This window comes from Pongo abelii, chromosome 18 (assembly GCF_028885655.2).
Source record: "Pongo abelii isolate AG06213 chromosome 18, NHGRI_mPonAbe1-v2.0_pri, whole genome shotgun sequence".
Lineage (NCBI taxonomy): Eukaryota > Metazoa > Chordata > Mammalia > Primates > Hominidae > Pongo > Pongo abelii.
Window position 1 is genome coordinate 56,121,402 of NC_072003.2, and position 26,519 is coordinate 56,147,920.

Below are 26,519 nucleotides of genomic sequence, written 5' to 3' on the forward strand. Positions count from 1 at the left end.
ATTTATTTATTTATTTATTTATTTATTTATTTATTTATTTTTAACGAGAAGAGGAAGAAGGGAAGAAAGTAAATCTCATTCTTTCATCAGGTAGTGACTGCTGATCATGATTGTGCTTTCTGCCTTGGCTGCCACGAAGCTCCAGGCTAACATTGGACTTTGTCCTTCTTAAATAATTGCTTATCTTTTTGCTTTCTGTGTCATCTACCTCACTCTACCCTGGTACAAGCCAGAGGAAATCATCCTCTCTCTGAACCCGTGTAGCATTTTATCCAGGGATTTATGTCTTCCTGCCTCGCCTTGTGGCTATTTGTTGGCTTTACCTCCTCTGATGAACTGTATGCTCCTGAGGATGATGACCATGCCTTATCCTTCTGTGTGTCCTTCAAAATAGCCAGATTGTGTTTAATGCATTATTAATATCTACAAGTGTGGAATGAATGTTGGCTAAATAGGGTTTTGTTTTGTTTTTTTTTAGTCTGTCCATGAAGAAAAAGGAACTAGGAGTACTCCTTTCTGTTTTTGTTTTTTGTTTGTTTGTTTTTTTTTTTTTGAGACAAGATCTCAGATTGGAGCCAGGCAAACACAGTTCACTGCAGCCTCAACCTCCTGGGCTCAAGTGGTCTTCCCACTTCAGCCTCCCAAGTAGCTGGAAACACAGGTGTGCACCACCATGCCTGGCTAATTTTTAAAATTTTTTTGTAGAGACGGGATCTCTCTATGTTGCCCACGCTGATCTTGAACTTCTGGGCTCAAGCAATCCTCCCGCCTCAGCCTCCCAAAGCACTGGGATTACAGGCGTGAGCCACCACACCTGGCTGGGAGTCCTTCCTTTAACAATGAAAATGTCTTAACTCATCATATATGTTTCCTTTTTTGCTTTAGCTATCAATAGCTTCAAGTACCTTAGTGTCCAACTGCTATAACATTGTCCAGGTAGAGGACCAGGACTGCAATAGACACACCTGTGTGCTCCTCAAGGCTCAATTTCTTTCTTTTTTTTTTTTTTGAGACAAAGTCTCACTCTGTCGCCCAGGCTGGAGTGCAGTGACGCAATCTTGGCTCACTGCAACCTCCACCTCCTGGGTTCAAGCGATTCTCCTGCCTCAGCCTCCTGAGTAGCTGGCATTACAGGTACCTGCCACTGCGCCTGGCTACTTTTGGTATTTTTAGTAGAGACGAGGTTTCATCATCTTGGCCAGGCTGGTCTTGATCTCCTGACCTCATGATCCACCCGCCTCAGCCTCCCAAAGTGTTGGGATTACAGGCGTGAGCCCCTGCACCTGTCCTCAAGGCTCAATTTCTTGGTCCTGGTTGCTGGAGAGGTTGCAGTCCAGCCTCTGGCTTCCCAGGCCTTCCCAGTGCTCAGTACCTCCATTGTTTCTCTGCACCCCCTGCATTGTACAGGTTTTTTTAAATGTCTGTTCCCCTCTTCCCCATGAACATCAAGTCTGTGAGCCCCTTGCGGGCAGGGACCCAGATTCCACCATATACACCCCTGAGCCCTGGTGCCATACTGGCCTGGGGCAGCCATTGGTTGGGGAAGATGTTGTATGGGTTCATCACTGTTTCAAAACCGGAGGAGCCACAGCCTAGAGGAAGCCGGCGGAGTTCTGGTATCGTTGCTGCAGCTGGTGTTGTGAATCAGGCCGACGAGCAGCGCATCCTCTTACCCGGCTATTTCACGACACCAGGGTTGCATCATACCCATCCTCTCCAGGCGAGCCTCGTGGGACCGGGCCGGACACAAGGACCTGGGGATGGGGTTGGGGTGGGAGTCTGTGTGTGAAAGCTTGTCCTCTGTAGCTCACTGGATCTCAGCCCAGACTGCTCAGAAGCACCTGGCAGCTTTCAAAAAACTCTGATGTCTGCCCCTCACCTCCTCTTGCCCAGGTCCACAGAATCTCCAGGGTGGGGCCCTGGAATCAGCATTTGTTAGAGGTTCCAGTGTGATGCCGAAGTCTGTGAGTAGTCAAGAGTGGGCCCTGGAACTCATAGCCAGGGTCATTGTCTGTTCCAGCCTGACTGTTGCCATAGCCTTCACCTGGCCCTCCCTGGCCCCATTTCTTGTACTGTTCACCACACCACTGCTGCCCTGGGCCGGCTTTTCAGAAACAGATGGGGCCTGAGACCCCAGGACAAAGGCCAGGCTTCTTACCCTGGCCTTCAAGGCCTTCCCATCAGGGTTCTCTACTTGGAAACAATACAATAATTTCCCCCATGGAGCTCTCCCGGGTCCCCCCTTCCTTTGAACCCTGCCCCACACAAATCCATGTGCTGGTTCTGTTGGCTCTGCCTTCAGAATCTATCTCAGCTCCCAACCCTTCTCACCATCCTGCCATCCCACAGCCATTCCCCAAGTCTGGCCATCACTGTCCTGTACCTGCAATGGCCCCTGACTAGTTTTTTTTTTTTTTTTTTTTTTTTTTTTTTGAGACTGTGTCTTACTCTGTCACCCAGGCTGGAGTGCAATGGGGAGATCTCGGCTCACTGCAACCTCTGCCTCCCGGGTTCAAGCAATTGTCCCACCTCAGCCTCCTGAGTAGCTGGGATTAAAAGCACCTGCCATCATGCCCAGCTAATGTTTGTATTTTTGTAGAGACGGGGTTTCATTGTGTTGGTCAAGCTGGTCTTGAACTCCTGACTTCAGGTGATCTGCTTGCCTCAGCCTCCCAAAGTGCTGGGATTACAGGTGTGAGCCACCATGCCCACTGACTAGTCTTACCTAGCCCTTCTCCCTCAGCCCATTCTCCAGACAACAGCCAAAATAAGCTTGTAAAAATAAACCTGACCATTGTAGAACAGAATAGGACACTTCTAACCCTGGCCTATAAGGCTAGATGTTCCCTTTTACATGTCTCGAATGCCAACAGCTTGGTCCCTCTGCTCTAGCCACACAGGCCTCTTTGCCAGTCTCGAAGCCCATACCACAGTCCTGCCACAGGGCCTTTGCACATGCTTTGCCCTCATCTGGAACCCCTGTGCTCATACCTGCTCACATGTGGGTGGCTCCTTCTCATTGTTGGAGCTTGGCTCGAATTTCTCAAAGAGGCCTAATGTACTCTTCCTAAGAAAAAAAAATTTGTTTTCTTAACAGCACTTATCACTAAATGTATTCTAATACTTGCTTGTTTATTTACTGTCTCTCCCATTAGAACGTGAGCTCTAGGAGGGCAGGGTCTCTGTCTTGTTCCCTGTGGTGCCTCCCTGGCCTAGCACAGGGCATGGTATGCAGTGGGCACTCAATAAATGCAGTGGAATGAAGAAACAATTGGATCCCTTTTAGCCTCATCTCCCACTATTTCTTCCCTCCTTTCCCCACCCCACAGCACTATGTGGGCCTCAGTCCCACTGCCTCTCCTCCTGCACTGACCACACCCCTCCTGAGCTCCTTTCCCTCCTCTTCCCTGTCCTCATCTCCCCTCCATCCTCACCCACATACCTCCCTTCCTCTTTCCCCTCTCCTTCCTCTGGACAGCCTTCCTCCTTTGCTGTAAAGTTGCATGATCTCCTTGCTGGTCTGTCTGCCAAGTTAGGCTGTGAGGTCCAGTGCTTGGTACACAGGAGGAGCACAATAAATGCTGAGTTGCCTCTGTAGCCGCAAAGACAGGAGGCCCTAAGATTCTGAGGTTGCAGCAGGGCCTTCTGTCCTCACCATTTCAGGACCTGCATCTGGGGTTTCTGCTTCTCTGGGGTTTCCGCATCTCTGGTTTCCTGACGGCTGAAAGTTTCAGTTTCTTCACTGCTCCTGTTCTGTCTGAGAGCCAGGAGATCCGAGGGGCCCACTGCACTCAGCCAGGGATGAGGGATGCCTGGTAGAAGTGTCGTTTGCATTTTGCTGCTGCAAAGCCGATGTTCACCCAGGTCAGTTTCACGCTCAAAGTCATACAGAAACGGCCAGAACTGAGACTCTCTGCGGCCCAATCAAGGACTTTGCTCCAGCTACATAGAACCTCAGATCAGAAAGGCCTGGCCCATGGGTTCTCCTGGAAGCTAGAGTCCTGAAAGGCAGGGACTGTGTGTGACCTAGCACTGTGTCCCCACCAACCATCAAAAAGAGTGCCTCTGTAAACATTTCTGAAATTGATTAAATTCCATCCAAATGCAGGCTTCCCCTGCTTGGGGGTCTGTGCTTTGGGACAAGGTGTCTGACAGTCTCTTGGCATGTCCTGTTGATGAGTCCTTCCAGGGACCTGCTAAAACCCTCTCTTACCACATAGAGAGGCAGAGGGGCAGAAGAGATTTCTTGAAGCAGCAAATGTACCCCTCCAGAGCAGAAAGGGACTTTGGAGCTGACCAGGCCAGGGTTTTCTGGAGGGAGGAGCAAGTGACTTGCCCAAGGTCACCCTTGGCAAGCACAGTCAGGGCCCCTCACTCTGCCCAGGACCACAGCGCTGCTGGAAACCAGCCCAGGCCCCTTCAGGCTCCTTCAGGCTCCTTCCTCTGTGAGATCTTAATCAAGAATTTTCCACAGCTGCCCAGGGACAGGGTGTGTAGGAATGGTGTGAGCAGATAAAGGGCAGCTGTGATTTTCGCCAGTCAAATGGCAGTTTAAGAGGGAGACCAGTGATAAGATCTGCCCCGAGGGCCCAATGGGAGGTAATGAGCAGAGAGAGGCCTGCACAAATCCTCTCCCCTAACAAAGCCAGGGTGGGGCCCTAAAGCCTTCAGCCCCACTGGCAGATGCCTCTCTGAGGAGGGGCTGGGAATCCAGGGAAGTGGGTAGGGAGGCCTGTGGGTCATTAAGAGGCACCCCGAGAAGATTTAAAAATTAACACATATGGTAAATGTATAAGCTTTGCAAAAAAAAAAAAGTGCACAGTGATCGTAACCTTTAGGGTTTGTCATTGAGGTCCTGTTATCCTCAGCTCACCTCTAGATGCGAAACTAGAGGCCGAATGCTGAGCTGGGAGGGCCTGTGGAGTGGCCACTTTCATCAGCCCCGCTTGGGGACATTCTGTCAGCCAAGGATTTCCATGGAACCACCCTTTGCCCTCTTTGCTTCTGCGTCCCCTTCATAATTCAACAAGCGTTTGTTGAATACCCACTCTGTACTATTTTGTTGCTTGGGATTATCATCACTGAACAAAACAGGGTCAGATCCCTGCCCTTGTGAGTCTAACAAGGTGGATGAAATTTCTGTCTCCTCCCTAGAAAAGTGCACTGACGTATGAAAACCTCTCCATGATTTTGTGGGACTCATAGACCCTCATTTTGAGGTGGATTCCCCAACAGTGTTTGCTGCCCTAACACAGGCTGAGCATTTCATCTACCCCTTCTGCCTGGCCCTACAGCTGGGTGGGTACACCTGTCCCCAGCACCTCTGGACGAGGAGTAAGAGGTTAGCAAGAGGGACAGAGTGAGCCCGCCAGGCCTTCCTGTGAGTTCTCAATCATCCAGTGCTGACTTGCTGTTGGGGGTCATGGAGCCCTAAGGATTTCGAGCACCATGGAGCCAGTCCTCTGGGGGACCTGTGTGAACTCTGTGAGCCCAAGCCTGAGAGGCAGGGCTAGGGAGGGAGAGGAAGTTTGTCCCTCCATGTCCCTCCCAAGGATGACCAGAGCTAGAGCATAAGCCAAGCTCAGATGTCTAGAGCTGGCGATAGCCTTTCTATCCCCTGCCTCCAGGAAGAGCAACTTATTCTCTAAGAATCAGGTCAGGGTCCCCTCCTCCAGAAGCCTTCCCTGGTTGTCCCTGACCCTCCTCCAGGGACATCTCTCCTATTGCTACCCTCACTACACAGCTGGGCTGATCTGTTTCCACGCTGATTTCCCAAATGAACTCAGCAGCATCGTGAGCACAGACACAGTACCTACCATGTGTGTCCTTGGCTCCTATCGCCACCTATGGCGTGGTGGGTGGTCAGTAAAAGTTTGTTGGGTGAATGGCTGCAAGATGGAGAACTCAGCAGAGGTGACAAAGAGATCAGTGATTTTTCTGGTCAGCTGCTAGATCACCCCACTCCTGAGTAGCAGACTCCAAGAATAAGGGAGTGTGTGCAGGGCATTCAACAGGGGCCTCTTGTGGTCAATACTTGTGGGTAGAAGGGAAGGAAGCAGAGCTGGGCAGAGGGAGAAGTGAGCTTCGGTGTATACCCAAAGCCTCAGCTAGGGCAGGGTGTCAGCTCTTTATACCCACATCCATCAGTCATTGAATGCTAGCCTCTTGGAGGAAAGGTGACAACAGGTGAGGCCAGCACCATAGGGGCTGACACTGAGAGCCCTCACAACAGCTGGGAAAATACGCCCTCCATTTCTGGTGACACATCAAGTGTGCACCCACTAACTCATCTCTCCAGACCCTAACTCACCTCTTTCATCCCCTGACAGCTCAAATTTCAACCACTGCCTCCCTGCAATGGCTTAGGCACCTCTGGTAACAAGAGTGCTGCTCCCATGCCACCTGCATGCAAGGTGTGGCCTCAGAGTGCTGGCAAAATCGGGTCCTGATCTGGTCCAGCACTGGTAGGGTGACTGCTCCTATGGGAGCTGGGGTGCCTTGTCTGGGATGGCTTCAGGAGCCAGGAAAGGCGCTGGCTCCCCAAGCTTTATAACCCAATGGCCCTGCAGGCAGGGCCCAGGGAAACATGGCCCACACTTTGGGTGATGCCTAGGGGCCCTGGAGGCCACCAGCTGGTCCCAAGCCCCAGGGCTTGTCAGTCTATTGGTGGATATGGATTGCAATTCTGATCTGCTGAGCTCTGGTTTGGAGTTATTTGTAGATGTCTCTGGAGGGACACATAGACATTGGGAGACAGGTTGGAGCTAGAGAGACTAACTTGTGTGTGTGTGTGTGAGAGTGTGTGTGTGTGTGTGTGTGTATATATATATATATATATATATATATATATATATATATATACATCTTTTTAAATGTTATACCAGCTAAGCGCAGTGGCTCACGCCTGCAATCCCAACACTTTGGGAGGTGGGAGGCTGAGGTAGGAGACTTACTTGAGTCCAGGAGTTTGAGACCAGCCTGGGCAACCAGGGTCAGGTGGCTGGGGTGACTTGAGACCCCATCTCTACAAAAAGTAAAAACAAATTAGCCAAACATGATGGTGTATGCCTGTGGCCCCAGCTACTTGGGAGGCTGAGGTGGGAGGATTCTTGAACTCTGGTGGTTGAGGCTTCAGTGAGCTGTGATTGTGCCACTGCACTCCAGCCTTGGTGACAGAGCAAGAACCTGTCTCAAAAAAAAAAAAAATTATATAATTCATCTATTCAAAACTACTAAATAATTTTTTTTTTTTTTTTTTTGGAGACAGAGTCTCACTCTGTTGCCCAGGCTGGAGTACAATGGCGCGATCTGGGCTCACTGCAACCTCTGCCTCCTGGGTTCAAGCAATTCTCCTGCCCGGCCTCCCAAGTAGCTGGGACTACAGGTGCGCACCACCATGCCCAGCTAATTTTTGTATTTGTAGTAGAGACGGGGTTTCACCATGTTGGCCAGGCTGGTGATCTATCCACCTCAGCCTCCCAATACTAAATAAATTTTTTAAAACCAAATACTAATATGAGAGGTTTTTGAACTCTCATAGAGTAGGACCCAGAGTGTGTCCTCAGGCTAAGGGAGGAGACCACCCCTCATATTGCCTTATGCCCAATTTCTGCCTCCAAAGAAAGAAAGAGTAAAAACTAAAAGGCAGAAATGAAATCCACAAGCAGACAGCCCGGCACCACACCCTGGGCCTGGTAGTTAAAGATCGACCCCTGACCTAATCGGTTATGTTATCTATAGATTACAGACATTTTATAGAAATGCACTGTGAAAATCCCTGTCCTGTTTTGTTCCGATCTAATTACCGGTGCATGCAGCCCCCAGTCACATACCCCCTGCTTGCTCAATCGATCACGACCCTCTCACATGCACCCCCTTAGAGTTGTGAGCCCTTAAAAGGGACAGAAGTTGCTCACTCGGGGAGCTCGGCTCTTGAGACAGGAGTCTTGCCGATGCCCCCCGGCCGAATAAACCCCTTCCTTCTTTGACTCAGTGTCTGAGGAGTTTTGTCTGCGGCTGGTCCTGCTACAAGGCCACCAGGCTATCTCTAGGATCCCTTATAGGGCCCCTCAGGGTCCTCTCTGACAACTCCTTCTTGGGTCCTAGCTGAAGATCTCTGCTGCCCCGAGGCTCAGAAGAGCCACTCCAGGACTCAGGGAGTGGCAGGCTTTGGGCCAGCCCAGCCCTCCAGATCCAAGGCTGGTCTCCTATCTCCACAATCAAATGGTGTTCTCTGCCTCCCGCCCTGTCCGGGGATCCTGCTCACCAGCCACGGGCGGTTTAGGCCAACCTCCCTGCCTCCTCCCCAGTGCAGACGCAGCCTATAAAACCACCCAGTGTGTCCTTGCCGACCCTGGCCCCTCCCTGGACACCCAGGCGACAATGGCAGAACTGCCCACAACAGAGACGCCTGGGGACGCCACTTTGTGCAGCGGGCGCTTCACCATCAGCACACTGCTGAGCAGTGATGAGCCCTCTCCACCAGCTGCCTATGACAGCAGCCACCCCAGCCACCTGACCCACGGCAGCACCTTCTGCATGCGCACCTTTGGCTACAACACGATCGATGTGGTGCCCGCATATGAGCACTATGCCAACAGCACCCAGCCTGGTGAGCCCCGGAAGGTCCGGCCCACACTGGCCGACCTGCACTCCTTCCTCAAGGTAAGTGCTGTCTCAGAAGACTGGCCACTTCCCTGCTGTGTGACCTCGACCCAGCTACCTAACCTCTCTGAGCCTCAGTTCTGTCATCTGTACCATGGGGATGGAGGAGCGTCTTCTTCCTGCGTTGAGAGGCCCTAGTGAAATAGTGGAGCTGCAGAAGTCTGGGCACATGTTGGAATGTATATTAGCCAATCACTAGCAACCCAAAGCTAGAGTGGGAAGCCTAGAGAGGTAATGAGCTTCCAGTGAGTAGAAGCATGCAAGCAGGTTGCACACCCCTGAAAGAGAGAGGGAAAGAAGGGCCTGGGAAGGTTCACCTCAGAGAAGGGGCTCGCCGGGTTTGCTGCCCGGGAGGCTGGACTGTGAAGAGTGGAAGGTGGATTGTCATGACTCCTGTCTGGCCTCACTTTTCCCGTATGACAATTGGGCCGAATTGTTCTTTTTTCTTTTCTCTTTTCTTTTCTTTTTTTTTTTGAGACGGAGTCTGGCTCTGTCGCCCAGGCTGGAGTGCAGTGGTGTGATCTCGGCTCACTGCAACCTCCACCTCCTGGGTTCAAGTGATTCTCCTGCCTCAGCCTCCTGAGTAGCTGGGATTACAGGAGCGCACCACCACACCCAGCTGATTTTTGTATTTTTAGTGGAGACAGGGTTTTGCCATGTTGGCCAGGCTGCTCTTGAACTCCTGACCTCAAAGGATCCACCCACCTTGGCCTCCCAATGTGCTGGAATTACAGGCATGAGCCACCACGCCCAGCCCAGAATTGTTCTTGATTCTGAGGCTAAGACTTACTAAATTCGCAGGACTTTTCTCCACCCCAGAGCAAACCAAGACATGGCCCTTGGCTCCATACTGAGATGAAGTGCCAGAAAGAAAGCCCCAGAGGAGGGCATCAGTCACTTGGGGCACAAACCAGGAGACCTCCCAGTGCCCCAGAGGTAGAGGCCTGGTTTCAAGACCCAGCCCTCCAGGGACCAACTATGTGGCCTTGGACAAGCTTTCACCTCTCCAGGGTGATAATAATCCTATCCCCCGTTACGAGGCTGGGCAACTGCCTAATCACTTCTAAGGCCACTGCTCTCCCAGGGGGAGGACGTGTTATGAGCAGGAGCGCCCAGGACTCCCAGTCTCCCATGGCATCTGATCTTAGATCACTGCAACCTCCACCTTCTGGCTTCAAGAGATCCTCCTATGTCAGCCTCCTGAGTAGCTGGGACTACAGGTGCACGCCACCATGCCCAGCTAATTTTTGTATTTCTTAGTAGAGACAGGGTTTTACCTTGTTGCCCAGGCCGGTCTTGAACTCCTGAGCTCAAGCAATCCACTCACCTTGGCCTCCCAAAGTGCTTTTACTACAGGCGTGAGCCACCGCTCCTGGCCTAGGGAGCATTTTAAAAGTCCCTCAAGCAGCTCAACACCCAGTGGGCTGAGGGGTCGGGTTGTGCTCGGTATGGGGCGCAGTGGTGCAGGTCAGTGGGCTGGATGCAAAGACGCCGTCCCTAGCACCCCTACCTGCCTGACTTGTGGTCTCTGGGCTGCCAGCAGGAAGGCAGACACCTGCATGCTCTGGCCCTTGACAGCCGGCCCAGCCACGAGATGACTGATGGGCTGGTGGAGGACGAGGCAGGCACCAGCAGCGAGAAGAACCCCGAGGAGCCCGTGCGCTTTGGCTGGGTCAAGGGGGTGATGGTGAGTGGGGTGTGGATGGTGCTTGATGTCCAGAAATGGGGATGGGATGGCAGAGCTCCATCCAGGCTCAGCTCTGACTCTCAGGCCCTGGTGGGGCTTCAGTTTCCCCATCTGTACAATGAATTCAATGAGTTAATAGATCAATAGACAATAGATTAATGCCTGCCGGGGAGTAATTAGAAGAAACTGTGTTTCCCTAAAAAGCCACCAGGGGGCTGCACTAAACACACAAATCCGTAAATGTGTTTTTCTCCTCCATGAAGGGAAAGAAAAGGTTTGCTGTAGTGAGGAGCAGGATTAAGTTTCCAGACAGTAGAGAATCAAGTACACTTGGCTTTGGAGACATTATGGGACTTTACAGAGGGGATCTTATGGGATGTAGAAGGCTTTAGCCCTGTTCTGGGAGGCAGGAGGCTGGGGTTCTGATCTTAACGCTGCTAGCTGGCTGTGCCTCCGTTTCTCCATCTGAACCACGGGCCCTCCCCGACCCCCAGATGCTCATATTCAGAGCTGGGATCTCCCTCCTGGGCTGTGTTGCCAGAGCCGGGAACAGCCCTGCAACTCAGTGGAGCCAGCGACCACACCAGCCTTCAGCCTCCATCTTGGCCTCTGGCTTTGCTTTAAATTTGGAAGCTGAAGTCACAGCCACCTGAGCTCTGATATCTGCTCGTACGTGGGGCGCTGGCTCACCTGGCATTTGCTGAGCTCCCTGTAAATGCCAGGCTCTGGATCAACTGCTGACCACTGGGGCCGTGGTCGGGACTGGCAGACACAGGATTCTGGGCTTGGGATGGATACAGGGAGGGGAAACAGTGCTCGTAGCCCAGCGTCAGGCCTCAACGGGAGGGCGGGAAAATAGGTGGGAGGGATAGGTGGGTTTCTGGGTGCCTCTCACCCTCTTGCCCCATAGAACCAGACTCGGAACCTACTGAAGTGGGTGAAGAAGGGACCCAGGTGTCCCCAGGGCCTAGGTGCTCGATACCCTGCCATAGCAAGGGACAGGGACTTGTCATTTGGCCTTGGGATGTCCACCCAGGCGGCCTCTGACCCCCCTGTCCTCCCAGATTCGTTGCATGCTCAACATTTGGGGCGTGATCCTCTACCTGCGGCTGCCCTGGATTACGGCCCAGGCAGGCATCGGTGAGTGCCCCTCTGGGGAAGAGGAGGGAGGGCTTGCCTGAATCCTATTCTTGCCAGGCCCCGAGGTTGCAGGATTAAACTTGAGCTGCAGAGACCAAAGGGCCAGGCCTTCTCCTCCCTGGTTCAGTCTCGGGCCCCTGCAGTGACAGGGGTCAGAGTGGTGTGGCAGAGGCACGCTGGACATGGGGTCAGCAGGCCTAAGGGCTATTTGCCCTCAGTAAGCCACTTAACCTCTCAGAGCCCATTTCTACCTCAAAGCATGCCGGTTAGAAAGCTGCACTCTGGCCGGGAGCAGTGGCTCACGCTTTGGGAGGCTGTAATCCCAGCACTTTAGGAGGCTGAGGCGGGTGGATCATGAGGTCAGGAGTTCAAGACCAGCCTGGCCAACATGGTGAAAGCTTGTCTCTACTAAAAATATAAAAAAATTAGACAGGCGTGGTTGGCAGGTGCCTGTAATCCCAGCTACTCAGGAGGCTGAGTCAGAGAATTGCTTGAACCTGGGAGGCAGAGGTTGCAGTGAGCCGAGATCGTGCCACTGCATTCCAGCCTGGGCGACAGAGCGTGAAATTCCATCTCAAAAAAAAAAAAAAAAAAAGAAAGCTGCACTCTGGACAGAACAGGACTCAGATGCTAGCTCTGTAGCCTGCTATGTGACTTTGGGCAAGTTTCTTAACCTCTCTGAGCCTTGGATTCCTCATTAGGAAAATGAGGGTGATAACAGAACCTACCTCATGGAGCCGTTTTGGGGTTTACAGGATGCAAGTAAAAACACAGCACAGATGTGGCTCCCAGAGGTGATCACAGAGTGGTAACTGCTACTTTATTTTTTATTATTAAACGAGGGTAGCTTCACCTCCATACCTAACAATCCAATAAATGCTGGCTCAAGGGCTCCCTGGCTATTCAGAGTATGGCAGAGACCCTTTTTTTTTTTTTTTTGAGACAAAGTCTCACTCTGTCACCCAGGCTGGAGTGCAGTGGCGTGGTCTTGGCTCACTGCAACGTCCGCCTCCTAGGTTCAAGCGATTCTCCTGCCTCAGCCTCCCAAGTAGCTGGGATTACAGGCATGTGCCAGCATGCCCGACTAATTTTTGTATGTTTAGTAGAGACGGGGTTTCACCATATTGGCCAGGCTGGTCTTGAGCTCCTGACCTTGTGATCTGCCCACCTCGGCCTCCCAAAGTGACAGAGTCCCATTTTTCAGATGAGAAAACTGAAGCTCAGAGAAGGGAGATGAACGTAGGTCACATGGTGAATGAGTAGGCAAACTGGGGTCCTCCCCCGGGAAATGCCCTGCCTAAGCTTTGGGTGCCCCCTGCAGTCCTGACCTGGATCATCATCCTGCTGTCGGTCACGGTGACCTCCATCACAGGCCTCTCCATCTCGGCCATCTCCACCAATGGCAAGGTCAAGTCAGGTGGGCCATCCCCCTTCCCACCAAGGCCCTCCTCTCCTGGGCTCCTAATCCTGGGAACAGGACTCCCAACTTCCCCAACCCCATGGGACACCCAGCCGCTCCTGTGGTTCTGGGAGAGGGCTCTAGGCAGGCTGTCTACACCACCAGATGGCCTCAGCTATCTGCTGCCCCGTGGGTCCCATGGCCACCCTCTCCTGGCCTCTGCCTGCCCTGAGTCCACCCCAGCCAACCGACTCATCTGGTTTCATGGTTCCCGGCTCTGCCCTGATAGGTGGCACCTACTTCCTCATCTCCCGGAGTCTGGGCCCAGAGCTTGGGGGCTCCATCGGCCTCATTTTCGCTTTCGCCAATGCCGTGGGTGTGGCCATGCACACTGTGGGCTTTGCAGAGACCGTCCGGGACCTGCTCCAGGTGAGGCCGGGGGCTGGACCTTGGGTAGAGGGATCAGGGCAGCCCACTGCGCTCTCCTCCGCCCCATCTGGGCTGGGCCCTCCTGCTGCTCTGCCTGACTTCACCCATCAGGAACCACATCCTGATCACTGTGGGTGAGAGTGACAATCTCATCGAATAAAGGCCATTCCTTTCCCACAAGTCCCCTTTGGGAGTGTGTGTGGCCTTTAGGGCCACACTGTCCAGGCCCGTGCAGCAGCTGCTTTGGGGACTCAATGGCAGGAGTGGTGCTTGAGTTAACATCGTCCTAGCGGAGTGCACCCCACAGGAGGTGCCTCCTAGGTGGGTGGAGTCTGGGGGATGGGGAGTTCAGAGGGTGGCTTGCAGCCTGGCCCATTTTCCCTCCCCAGGAGTATGGGGCACCCATCGTGGACCCCATTAACGACATCCGCATCATCGGCGTGGTCTCGGTCACTGTGCTGCTGGCCATCTCCCTGGCTGGCATGGAGTGGGAGTCCAAGGTGAGGAGGCCATGGAGGAGGGGGACATGGAGGTGATCACGTGGAGAAGTGGGGGTAGCCAGGCCTGGGCCCTCCCTGGTCCTCTGCCTTTTCTTTTTCTTTTTCTTTTCTTTTTTCTTTCTTTTTTGAGGCAGAATCTTGCTCGATGTCCATGCTGGAGTGCAGTGGTACCATCTCAGCTCACTGCAACCTCTACCTCCCGGGTTCAAACGATTCTCCTGCCTCAGCCTCCCTAGTAGCTGGGATTACAGGCACCTGCCACCACACCTGGCTAATTTTTGTATTGTTTGTAGAAATGGGGTTTCACCATGTTGGTCAGGCTGGTCTCAAACTCTTGACCTCAAGTGATCTGCCCTCCTTGGCCTCCCAAAGTGCTGGGATTACAGGTGTGAGCCACTGTGCCCTGCTGCTTTGTATCTCTTTTGTGTGACAACCTAGGTCCACATGGCCCAGGGTGGGCATGGTGGCTCCAAGGGGCCAGGCACCCAGACTCCTTCCGTCTTGTGCTCCCTCCATCCCTGCGCCGTGGCCTTTGTCCACCTGGTCCACCATGCCCACATCCCCTCCAGTCAGAGGGAAAGCAAAGAAGGGGGAAATGAAAGGGAGGGAATTCCCTTTTCTCTTTCTTTTTATGGCACCATCTGGAAGTTGCGCTATCGCTGTCACACATGGCTGCGAGGGAGCCTGGGGAGGTGTGGCCTTCAACTGAATCATGGATCTTGCTGGCAGACTCAGCCGGACAGGCCCTAAAGGCAGGGCAGGACCTGGCCCCTGCAGCCTGTCCTCTCCCCGCATTCTCTGACCTGCAGCTGTCAGAGGGTGGCCTCCTCGCTCTTCCTCAGATGCCCTGAGCTGAATTCCCTGGACAGTTCTCTCTGGCTTGTTCGTTCTCCCTCTTAAGATGAATGCCAAACACCTTCTCTCTGGTGACACCGTCCCAGGTCATCCTGCTAAATGAGCTCCACCGAGTCCCCATCACACTCCCTCTTCTTACTTTATTTATTTATTTGTTTATTTATTTATTTTTGAGATGGAGTCTCATTCTGTCGCCTAGGCTGGGGTGCAGAGGCGTGATCTCGGCTCACTGCAACCTCTGCCTCCTGGTCTCAAGCGATTCTCCTGCCTCAGCCTCCCAAGTAGCTGGGATTACAGACACCCACCACCATGCCTGGCTAATTTTTGTATTTTTAGTATAGATGGGGTTTCACCATGTTGGCCAGGCTGATCTCAAACTCCTGACCTCAGGTGATCCGCCCGCCTCGGTCTCCCAAAGTGCTGAGATTACAGGTTTGAGCCACTGTTTCCGGCCTGTATTTTTAGTAGAGACAGGGTTTCCCCATGTTGGCCAGGCTGGTCTCAAACTCCTGACCTCAGGTGATCCGCCCACCTCAGCCTCTCAAACCTCTTCTTACTTTAAATTCATCTTCCTTATTTATCAGCCAAGACAAGAGGCTTTGGCGGTCTTGTTCACTGCTATATTCCCAACTCCTTGAATAGATCCTGCTGCATAATTGGTATTGAATGAATGAGTGAGTGAATAATGGAGAAATGGGCCCTGGGCAAATCATTTTCTGGCGGGGCTTCCCAGAGAGGTAGAACCAGACTATCTGACCTCTGGGGTCCTTTGTTCCCCCCAGGCCCAGGTGCTGTTCTTCCTTGTCATCATGGTCTCCTTTGCCAACTATTTAGTGGGGACGCTGATCCCCCCATCTGAGGACAAAGCCTCCAAAGGCTTCTTCAGCTACCGGGGTATGTGCTGATCGAGGCCCTGACCATGGCTCTGGGGACAGGGACTCTCTACCCAGGAATCTGGCCCATTGTGTGGACACTGGGAGGATGGGATTATCCAATCCCATGGTCAGGGGCTGCCTGCCCAGCAGGTCCCAGTGAGGAGGGTCAAGCCCTCCAGGTGAGCCTTACTCATCAGCCCTTGCTTTTCCAGCGGACATTTTTGTCCAGAACTTGGTGCCCGACTGGCGGGGTCCAGATGGCACCTTCTTCGGAATGTTCTCCATCTTCTTCCCCTCGGCCACAGGCATCCTGGCAGGGGCCAACATATCCGGTGACCTCAAGGTGAGCAGAATACTTGCCCCTCCTGTGTCCTGGCACCGCACAGGGGCTATGAGCAGAATCCTGCTCACTGCTCTAGTGGCATCTGCCGCTGGGCACTGAGACCTGGGAGGCAGGGCTTCTAAAATCCAGTCCAGTCCAACTCAGCTCAGTTCAACCCAATCCAACCAATTCCATTCCATTCTGCGGTTGTTTATGAAGACCAGCTGCGTTCTAGGCTTGAGGGACACCACAGAATGGCTAGGTTCCTCCCTAGTTCCCAGAACTCTCAGCCTTAGGGGAAGACTGGCCCAGCTGTGACCTTAAGAGCTCAGCCTTGCTCATGCACATCTTTGCTGGGCTGACATCCTCCCAGGGCTCCCCACTGCCTTGCTGCAGGCAGGCTTCTTGGCTCGGCATTCAAGTCTCCAGCCCGCCTGTCTAGCCTCATACCTGACCAGTGCCATCCTTCCCATGAGCCTGCTCCAGCCCTGAGGCTCTACTGCTTTGCCCATGTTACCTTGTCCCTTCTCCACACCTTTGCCTGTGCTGCGCTCTCTACCTGCATCTCTGTATGCTTGCTTTTTTACCCTGAAAATCTGTTCTGTTTCTCTTTCTTTCTTTCTTTCTTTCTTTTTTTTTTGAGATGGAGTTTTGCTCTTGTTGCCCAGGCTGGAGTGCAATGGCACGATCTTGGCTCACTGCAACCTCCGCCTCCTGGGTTCAAGCGATTCTCCTGCCTCAGCCTCCTGAGTAGCTGGTATTACAGGTGCTTGCCACCACACCCAGTTAATATTTGTATTTTTTAGTAGAGACGGGGTTTTGCTGTGTTGGCCAGGCTGGTCTCAAACTCCTGACCTCAGGTGATCCACTCGCCTGGGCCTCCCAAAGTGCTAGGATTATAGGGGTGAGCCACCATGCCTAGCCTCTTTTATTTTATTTTATTTTATTTTTTTTGAGATGAAGTCTCGCTCTGTCACCCAGGCTAGAAGGCTGGAGTGCAGTGGCGCAATCTCAGCTCACTGCAACCTCCGCCTCCTGGGTTCAAGTGATTCTCGTGCCTCAGCCTCCAGAGTAGTTGAGACTACAGGCACCTGCCACCACGCCTGACTAATTTTTGTATTTTTAGTAGAGACAGGGTTTCGCCATGTTGGCCAGGCTGGTCTCGATCTCCTGACCTCAAGTGAGCCACCCGATTTGTCTTCCCAAAGTGCTGGGATTACAGGAGTGAGCCACTGCTCCTGGCCTCTTTCTCTTTCAAATACCTCCTTCAACTATCATCTCTCCCAGCCCTTCCATCAGAGTCATGGTTCCCCCAGCATAATGATGTCGGACCAAACGTGTATCTGTTGCCCCAGCATCTGGAGAATGGAGACTTGCCTCTATCTCCCTATCCCCTCCCAGCTCAGAGCCTGGCACATACTAGGTGCTCTGTACATGTTTGTTGACTGAATCATGGTGAAATGCAGTGTTTGAGCAGTAGCACAATGTGCTGCACCATCGGGGAGAAGGAGAGACTAATGTTGGCAGGGGTTCCAGCAGAATTTCTGGGTGCAGGAGGCGCCAGAGCTGGGCTTTGAAAGGTGAGAAGCTGGCGGAGCCTTTGCTCAAAGGAGGTGGCAGGCAAGAGGGGGTGATGAATGGGGAGCTAGCCCCATGCTGGAAATCACAGCTAACCCCTACCCCAAACCTCCAGTCTCATTTGGAAGGTGCTCCTTGATGCATTTTCTTAAGCAAATTAAGAGCTGTGCATTGAGCCAGGCACAGTGGCTCATGCCTGTAATCCCAGCACTTTGGGAGGCCAGAGCAGGTGGATCACTTGAGGTCAGGAGTTTGAGACCAGCCTGGCCAACATGATGAAACTATGTTTTAGTCTCCACTAAAAACATAAAAATTAGCCAGGTGTGGTGGTGGGCTCCTGTAATCCCAGCTACTCGGGAGGCTGAGGCAGAAGAATTGCTAGAACCCGGGAGGCGGAGGTTGCAGTGAGCCAAGATCGCACCACTACACTCCAGCCTGGGTGACAGAGTGGAACTCCATCTCAAAACCCCACCTCCCCAAAAAAAGGACTGTACATGGAGTCGACTGTGAAGCCAGCCTGGCTTTAACCAGCTATGCACCAGGTGGTGTTGGGCAGGGCCTGGAAATTGGAGAACGGCCGTTGGTTTGGCTCCTCTCCTTTGTCTGGGGAATGGCCAGCAGAGGCCTGGTCTGCCTGCCCTGAGGTCCCGCAGAGGTTGGGCCTGTGCTCAGACAGCCTGGATTCCATGCAGCCTCATTAGATTGTTGTCTGGGAATTTATCTCGATGCCTCATCAAGCTTTTTAGGTTACCAACCAGCAGGCGTCAGCTGTCTCGAAGCTGGGTGAGGCGCGGGCGCCTGCACTATGTCCTAAATGCCCTCAAGCTTTAAGGGGCTCTTGGATGGCCTCCACCCATCCTGTGGGACAGCATCCTCAGCAGCAGAGCCACTGTTTGTCGAGCCTTCACTGTGACATTTTGGGCAAGTCCCTTTAAAATTCCCTGGGCCTCAGCTTCCCCAGTTCTAAAATGTGACGAGTACAGCCCCCACCTTGCAGGGCAGTGGGGAGGACTCCATGTGCTAATTCATGTAAAGTGCTTAGAATAGTGCCTGGCTCAGAGCAGGAGCTAAGAGCTTCTTGTCATCATTGTCATTTTTACCATTATATAGACAAGCAAGCCAAGGTCAGAGAGGTTCGGGGCCTGCCCAGGACTACACAGGTGGCAGAGGAGCCAGAATGCCAGTTCCTAAAACAGAGAGGCCTCAACTACATCATGATTTCATCATCCAACAAATATGTTTTGTGCTGCCTCAGGGCATGCCCCTGTGCACAATCCTGCCCCCACCCCAACAGCTCACATTTATGGGTACTTGTCACCTGCCAAGTTACTTTCTGATTTCACAGATGGGGAAACTGAGGCTCAGGGTTGTTAAGGGGCTTCTCCCAGTGCACATAGCAGGGAAGAGGTGGGCTGAGATGTGGACCTGGATGTGCCTAACTTTGTTAAATCCCCAGGCAACAATCTCAAAGTTAGGCACATCCAGGTCCACATCTCAGCCCACCTCTACCCAGCTCACCTCTTCTCTGCCTGCCTCTTCCCAGCACATCCAGGGGCTGAGATCTCAGATCTAGATGCAGGAGGCAGGATGGGGGTTGATGGCTGGCGTATTTGTGTTTTCACCACAAATTGGGTGGCTTAAAAACAGACCTATATTCCCTCCCAGTTCAGGAGGCTAAAAGTCCGGGATCCAGGTGTCAGGAGGACCAAGCTCCCCCTGAAAACCCAGGGGAGAATCCTGCCTTGCCTCTTCCTAATTTCTGGTGGCTGCTGACAGTGACTTTCCTTGGCTGGCAACTGCATCACTCCAATCTCTGTCCCTGTGTCACGTGGCCTTCTTTCATCTGTGAGTCCTTTCCTTGTAAGGACACCAGTCATTGCATTTGGGGCCCACCCTAATCCAGTATGACCTCATCTTCACTAACTGCACCTGCAAAGACCCTGTTTCCAAATAAGGCCACATTCTGAGGTTCTGGGTGGATGTGAATTTTGGGGGACACTATTCAATCCACTAGAGGCAGGGTGGGAGGCTGGCGTGTTCTGTTGGCTTTGGGGCTGGGAACCCCATGTGCATGGCTCAGTTGAGTCAAACAGGTTTGCCGGGCAGGGCTGGCAAGTCCATGCCTGCAGGGGCCCCGCAGAGCCCTGGGGTGGAGACTCCACCCAAAGCCCTGGGAGACCGAGGCAGAGCGAAGAAATTCAACAGCTCCACGTCTGGGCCACAGAGGGCACTTGGTCAAGGCTTGGAGATCCCAGCACACCTGGGCTCCAGAGACTCCAGCTCTACACCTCTGTTCCCATTTTTCTCAGGCCTGCCACATCCTCCCTCCCACCTCCTCCTGGCAGCCCTCCAACACACTTTGATTTGCTCCTAATCTGTGGTACCATCTGCTAACTGGATGGTGAGCAGAACAGCCCAGGGAAGGCTGGGGGGTTTTATAAATTGACTTCCCGTGGCAGGCCTGGCCTTTGCCTCCAGGTTGGGTTCTGTGTCTGGAGGGTGAGCAGGTCTTGGGTCTTGAACTTACTGTAAAAATCCCAGCCTGTGTTGCTGCACCCAGGATCAGTCCTTGGAGCCCGAGGCTGTTGACCTTGGTGTGGTCAGGCCCAGATCTAGGTCCTCCTCACAGCTCTCTGCCCTCAGTTTCCCCACCAGCTGAGCAGGAGTGCCCAGGCCACTTCTCAGGAAATTACATTTGAGAAAGTGCTTAGAAGAGTGGAACACACGCTGTGTTCGTGAAGGCTTGTTATCACTGTTAAGAAAATACGAGCGGCCAGGCACGGGGGCTCACACCTGTAATCCCAGCACTTTGGGAGGCTGAGGTGGGTGGATCACTTGAGGTCAGGAGTTCAAGACCAGCCTGGCCATCATGGTGAAACCCCGTCTCTACTAAAAATACAAAAATTAGGGCGCCTATAGTGGTGGTACATGCCTGTAGTCCCAGTTACTTGGGAGGCTAAGGCAGGAGAATCGCTTGAACCCAGAAGGTGGAGGTTGCAGTGAGCCGAGATTGTGCCACTGCACTCCAATCTGGGTGACAGAGCAAGACTCTGTCTCAAAAAAAAAATAAATAAATAAATAAAAAGTAAAAAAAAAAAGAAAGCAAGAAAATACGAGCAGAGATTTATTTCTTAGAACGGAAGGAGAAAGTTCGGGGTGTATCCTATTTATGGTTGAGGAACCAGACAAATCAATTGGTGCGTAATGATTGAACATGCCGTAAGGGCTGGCGGGGAGGGGAGTCCTGGTCTAGGATGTCAATGTGGATTAATTTATTTCACCAACATCCCTGACAGATGAGGGGCCGGGGTGTGAGAGCACAGCCCCCTACCCAGCTGGCCACCTAGAACTGAACCCGGGCAGGCCGACTCCAGAGCCCACCACCCTGCCCCCGCCCTCACCACCCTCAAAGCAAGCCCTGGCCAAGTGCCCTCTGTGGCCCAGGCGTGGAGCTGTTGAATTTCTTCTCTCTGCCTCCATCTCCCAGGGCCTTGGGTGGAGTCTCTGCCCTGTGATCTTGGTTGTGTTCATCCCTCTCTGGGGGTCCTCAGTCATGAGGCTCCTTCCTCTCTGTGCTGGAATGGGGGCTCTGAGGGGCCAAGGTCAGAGGTTGCTGCCCTCAGCCTCAGCCCTAGACAAGGAGGACAGGCCTGGAAGGAGGCCCAGGGGCTGCCTAATGCCCTCCGTCCCTCCCTCTCTCCCTCCCTCCTGCAGGACCCTGCTATAGCCATCCCCAAGGGGACCCTCATGGCCATTTTCTGGACGACCATTTCCTACCTGGCCATCTCAGCCACCATTGGTAAGTGGCCGGCCCAGCCAGTCAGGAAGGGGAGGGACCTGGCCTCCACCCTGCAGTGTCCCAAAACCCTGACCACTGGAAGGGATCAGAGGGTGGGGTTCGACTCTCTAACAACAGGGAGAGCTGGGCTGGGAAGGTGTGGCGACCTCAGGATGTGAAGCCTTGAACCTATCTCTGGGGTATCTTGGCAATGATCAGAGCGTCTTCATGGAGTGGGCATGGCGGGGTCAGACCAGGCTCCTTGGGTCCCTTGAAGGCCCAGATTCATGAGTGTGAAGATCCTACAGGACAAATCTAGGAGTGATGACGATGATGATGATAATACCAGCAACTGACTTCCCACGTGCCCCGCCCTTTGCATGCCAATCCTATCAATGTCATTTTCCCTATTTCACCAAGGAGAAAATGGGGGCTCAGAGACGTTAAGTGACCTGCCCAGGGTCACACAGCCACTGAATGGTGGAGCCGGGCTTTGAGCCCAGGCCTGGGCTGTTAACACCTGCCTTGAACTGAGATCCTCACAGGTGCACTTCCTCCCAGTGGCCCCGTTTGAGGCAAGCTGTTCACAAATGACCAAGGGACTTGGTCCAGCTCACAGCCACTCGAGGCTTGAGATCCAGGTTTCTGATCCAAGGAGGACATTGTGATCTTGGTCACTTAAGCTCTCTGCGCCTCTGTAAAATGGCAACGACAACAAAAATAATAGTAATGCCTGCTCGTAGGTTGTTGTAAAGTACTTATCATGGCTCCGGGCACACCTCCATTGTCATCATTATCATTGCATAATGAAGGGACAGCTGCCCATCATCTGCAGCACCTCGCCCTCTACAGAGGTGGGGCTGGAAGAGGACAGAGGAAGGAGGGAAAGCAGACCTCCCCATGCTCTCCTTCCTCCTCTCAGGCTCCTGCGTGGTGCGTGATGCCTCTGGGGTCCTGAATGACACGGTGACCCCTGGCTGGGGTGCCTGCGAGGGGCTGGCCTGCAGCTATGGCTGGAACTTCACTGAGTGCACCCAGCAGCACAGCTGCCACTATGGCCTCATCAACTATTACCAGGTACCGCCAGGAGGGCTGACCCACCAGACACAGTGGGGGCTGGGTGGAGGCTGCAGGGCCCCTTGCAGGCCTGGAAGTTTGTTGGGGGGACATAGTTTTGGGGATTGAGGCCTAGGCTTAGGAGAGAGGGGTTCAGAGCCCAGGTCTGTCCAGTCCCGACCTGTGGGTGGACACTGGGATCTCCAGGGGTGGGTTGTGGACTCAGGTGGAGGCTCAGGACCCAGCCCCTGCCCGCAGTAGGGAATGAGGTGCCACAGATGGGGGCTCCCGGCTCAGCCCCCACCGTGGAGTCCCTGAGCCCCAAATCCCCACAGACCATGAGCATGGTGTCAGGCTTCGCGCCCCTGATCACGGCTGGCATCTTCGGGGCCACCCTCTCCTCCGCCCTGGCCTGCCTTGTCTCTGCTGCCAAAGTCTTCCAGGTGAGGCCGCAGAAAGGGGTTGAAATGACAGGGGGTGGGGAGCCTGGGCTAGAGGCACAACAGGGCGGGTCCCTGGGTGACTGCTACAAACACCTGAAGGTGTCATTAGACCAGGGACTCTAGCCAGAAGGGAAAAGGAGCTATCAGCAAACTCTTGAAGGAAGCAGCCCCCTCTGACTTGACAAACACCTGCAGTCCCCACCCCAAACTCCCACCTGTACCACCTGCATCCTGTCCGCAACTCCACCGTTCAAGCTCTACCCGAAGCCATCCAGCCCCCAGTCATGCTCTTTCACTGTCTTTATGGTAGGGCGGGGAGGGTGGAGGGGGTGATCATCCCTGTTTAATAGAAACAGACACCAGGACCCAGGTTGGGGAGGTCACAGAGGGCACCGAGCCGGGGCTGGAGCTCAGGTGGCCCCAGGGGAGGGGAAGTGGCAGGTCCCAGCCTGGGGGTGAGTGCGGCATCTGGTCTGCAGTGCCTTTGCAAGGACCAGCTGTACCCACTGATCGGCTTCTTCGGCAAAGGCTACGGCAAGAACAAGGAGCCCGTGCGTGGCTACCTGCTGGCCTACGCCATCGCCGTGGCCTTCATCATCATCGGTAAGGCTCTGCCACGGCTCACAGGGCCTGGCCTCCTGTTCCCCTGGCTGGCCATGAGGGTCTTGGGGGCCGGGCTCTTCTCCTGCCTCCTCATCTCCCCGCCGGGCCTGACAGTTAGTGGGCGCTAAGAGGCTAAGTCTTGAGGGGTGAGGCCCCACCTGGGAGGAGACATCGGGAGGCCATGTGATCCTTCCCCTTCCCACCTCCAGGCAGGGTGGCTCTCAAACCATGTCAGGCAGCAGAGCCTTCTGCTTTGTTAGGAGAGAACTTTGCTGTTCCCCTGGTCTGCATTCACGTGTCTTGGCAGCTAGCATCCCCCTCCCCAGGCCTAAATGAACCCCAGAACACCTTTGGAGCATAGGACAAGCTGACTGGTCCCTCCTTGGGATGGGATACCAATGGCTGGTCAGTATCGTCATAGGTATATAAACTAGACAAACCCAGTTCCTCAGGCCTAGGGCTTCTGGACTCCTTGGGCTTCAAGATGGTAGATGTCTTAAGAGAAAAGAGCCCAGGTAATCGGTTCATTAGATCAACTTCCTATCCAGGCTTTGCCATGTGCCAGCTGTGTGACCTTAGACAAGTTACTTCACCTCTCTGAGCCTCATTTTTCTCATCTGCAGAATGGGAGCAATAGAGCCTAACAGGTGTGTCTCAGATGGGCAGGAGGAGACCACGTGTGCAGGAAGACCTATGTGCATTCATATATGCACATGCACTCATATGTGCACACATACTCACATGTGCACACGCCTGATACTTGCCTAATTTACTTAGCCATGGAGGCAGAACTCACGAGGAGAGAGGTGGCCACACTAAGCACGGGCAGTGGCCATGCTGCAACATGATGTCCCCTGGCCCCTGCTCCCTATGCAGGAGTGGGGTGGGGGTAGACTACTGGCCAGCCTCCCTGGGCTCATGGGCACCCTCCTGCCAACAGTGAATCCATGCTGTTCAGGCTGGCATCACAGTCCGTGAGATTTGCCCTGATAGCCTAGTCACTATTACCCAAGGGAAGCTTTCTAGACACTGGGCACTACTGGGTCCTGAACCACATGAAGAGGTGGCAGGGATGGAAAAGTCTGGTTAGACTTGATGTTCCCCGGCCCCGTCTCTGCTTCCTGCTCACCAGGGCCCAGAAACACATTTCCCTGCAATGTACCCTGATTCAGATTCGATGTCCTTTCATCTGGGTGGGTCTGACTTGACTTCAGACTGAGGACCATGATCTCAGATGCTCTGGGGCAGGGTTTTTAGGTGATTACATGAAATCATGGACGGAGGACCTGGCACATTGGTGCACGTCGTGTTTTGGGATCCCCAGAAGCAGGCCCCGAGACAAGGATTCATATGTAAAAGTTTATCTGGGGTGCTGGGAGCAGTAGCAGGGGAGGGGAACAGGGAGACAGGGAAGAGGAAGCAGTTCTTGAGTGGTTAACACTGGGCTACCAGTGGGGTGGAGCTGTGTTACGGCCTTAGGTGTCCTGGGCCACATTGCAAAATGTATTTCTGGCCGGGCGCAATGGCTCACACCTGTAATCCCAGCACTTTAGGAGGCCGAGGCAGGCAGATCATTTGAGGTCAGGAGTTCGAGACCAGCCTGGCCAACATGGTGAAATCCTGTTTCTACTAAAAATACAAAAATTAGCTGGGTGTGGTGGTACACGCCTGTAATCCAAGCTACTCAGGAGGCTGAGGCAGGAGAATTGCTTGAGCCCAGGAGGCAGAAGTTGCAGTGAGCCGAGATCACGCCACTGCACTCTAGTCTGGGTGACAGAGCGAGACTCCGTCTCAAAAAAAAAAAAAAAAGTATTTCTTGCTGTCATTTGTGGTCAAAACAGTGTGACAGCCACTACCCTTGGTCATCCCATAGCCTGATGGGGTCTACTCTCACACTGACCCCCACTGTCTTAAAAGCTGGGCGCTTACGGTTTACAAGATACCATCCCTTTGAGCTTCACAAAAGGATGGACCCATCTCACAGATGAGGTGGACCCCTTTCACAGATGAGAAGGTTGAGACTGACTGAGCCTTGGTGACCTGTCTGGGGTCCCCCACCCTGGGAAGGAGGGTGCCAAGCCAATCCTTGGCAGAGTTGCCCAACAAGCTGTCCTCTCTCTCCCTGGGTCCCCGAAGCTGAGCTCAACACCATAGCCCCCATCATTTCCAACTTCTTCCTCTGCTCCTATGCCCTCATCAACTTCAGCTGCTTCCACGCCTCCATCACCAACTCACCTGGTAAGCAAACCCTTCACCCACCTCAGGAGGAGGCACCCAGGGGGCAGGGAGAACTGGGGCATGGGGTCGGAGTGGGAGGCATGGGTGGAGGTCGGCAGCCCAAGGTCACCTCTCAATTTAAAACCATTGAAAGGGCACATTAATATAATAATAGCAGCTCCCGGCTGGGCTCGGTGGCTGGTGCCTGTAATCCTAGCATTTTTGGGAGGCTGAGGTGGGCGGATCACTTGAGGTCAAGAGTTTGTGACCAGCCCGGCTAACTTGTTGAAACCCTGTCTCTACAAAAATACAAAAATTAGCTGGATGTGGTGGCGGTCACCTGTAATCCAAGCTATTCGGGAGGCTGAGGCAGGAGAATCACTTGAACTGGGAGAGGGGAGGTTACAGTGAGCCAAGATCGCGCCATTGCACTCCAGCCTGGGTGACAGAGCAAGACTCTGTCTCAAATAATAGTAATAATAATAATGATAATAATAATAGCGGCTCTCCTTTCTCACGCACTGACAGTGTGCACTTTACATGGATTCATACATTGTTTACCATCTGTAGGGGTTTTCCAGTCTTTTCCTTCCCCAGTTTTACAGGAATCAGGAGCCTGGTTCCTCAGAGAAAGAGAATTGCCCAAAGTCACAGCTAGGGCTGTCACAGACAGTGCTGCAGGGTGCACACTGCATAACTCTCGGAGGCACCATTCATATCATAGATTTCATACATTTGCATGTTTATGATGGAAAACTTCTGGCAGATAGCAATAAAGAGTCTTGAGGAAGACTTTTTCTTTTCTTTTTTTTTTTTTTTTTGAGATGGAGTCTGGCTCTGTTGCCCAGGCTGCAGTGCAGTTGCACGATCTCGGCTCACTGCAAGTTCCGCCTCCTGGGTTCATGCCATTCTCCCACCTCAGCCTCCCCAGTAGCTGGGATTACAGGCGCCCGCCACCACGCCCAGCTAATTT

At 53.3% G+C, this 26,519-nt stretch overlaps 1 protein-coding gene across 2 annotated transcripts in view; it reads left to right on the plus strand.

Annotated features, from left to right (window-relative positions):
• Nucleotides 1-7,519: 7,519 nt before the first annotated feature.
• The window catches only part of SLC12A3 (solute carrier family 12 member 3), a 50,163-nt gene continuing 31,163 nt past the window's right edge, over nt 7,520-26,519 (plus strand). Inside the window, exons 1-13 of one of the 2 annotated variants that reach the window (XM_024233020.2) lie at nt 7,520-8,664; nt 10,208-10,351; nt 11,416-11,491; nt 12,813-12,908; nt 13,180-13,319; nt 13,709-13,819; nt 15,457-15,568; nt 15,762-15,892; nt 21,164-21,248; nt 22,150-22,304; nt 22,619-22,726; nt 23,206-23,329; nt 25,466-25,567. In XM_024233020.2, the coding sequence (XP_024088788.2) occupies nt 8,224-8,664; nt 10,208-10,351; nt 11,416-11,491; nt 12,813-12,908; nt 13,180-13,319; nt 13,709-13,819; nt 15,457-15,568; nt 15,762-15,892; nt 21,164-21,248; nt 22,150-22,304; nt 22,619-22,726; nt 23,206-23,329; nt 25,466-25,567 (1,825 nt within the window). In that variant the 5' untranslated portion in view covers nt 7,520-8,223. 2 annotated transcript variants of the gene reach the window in all.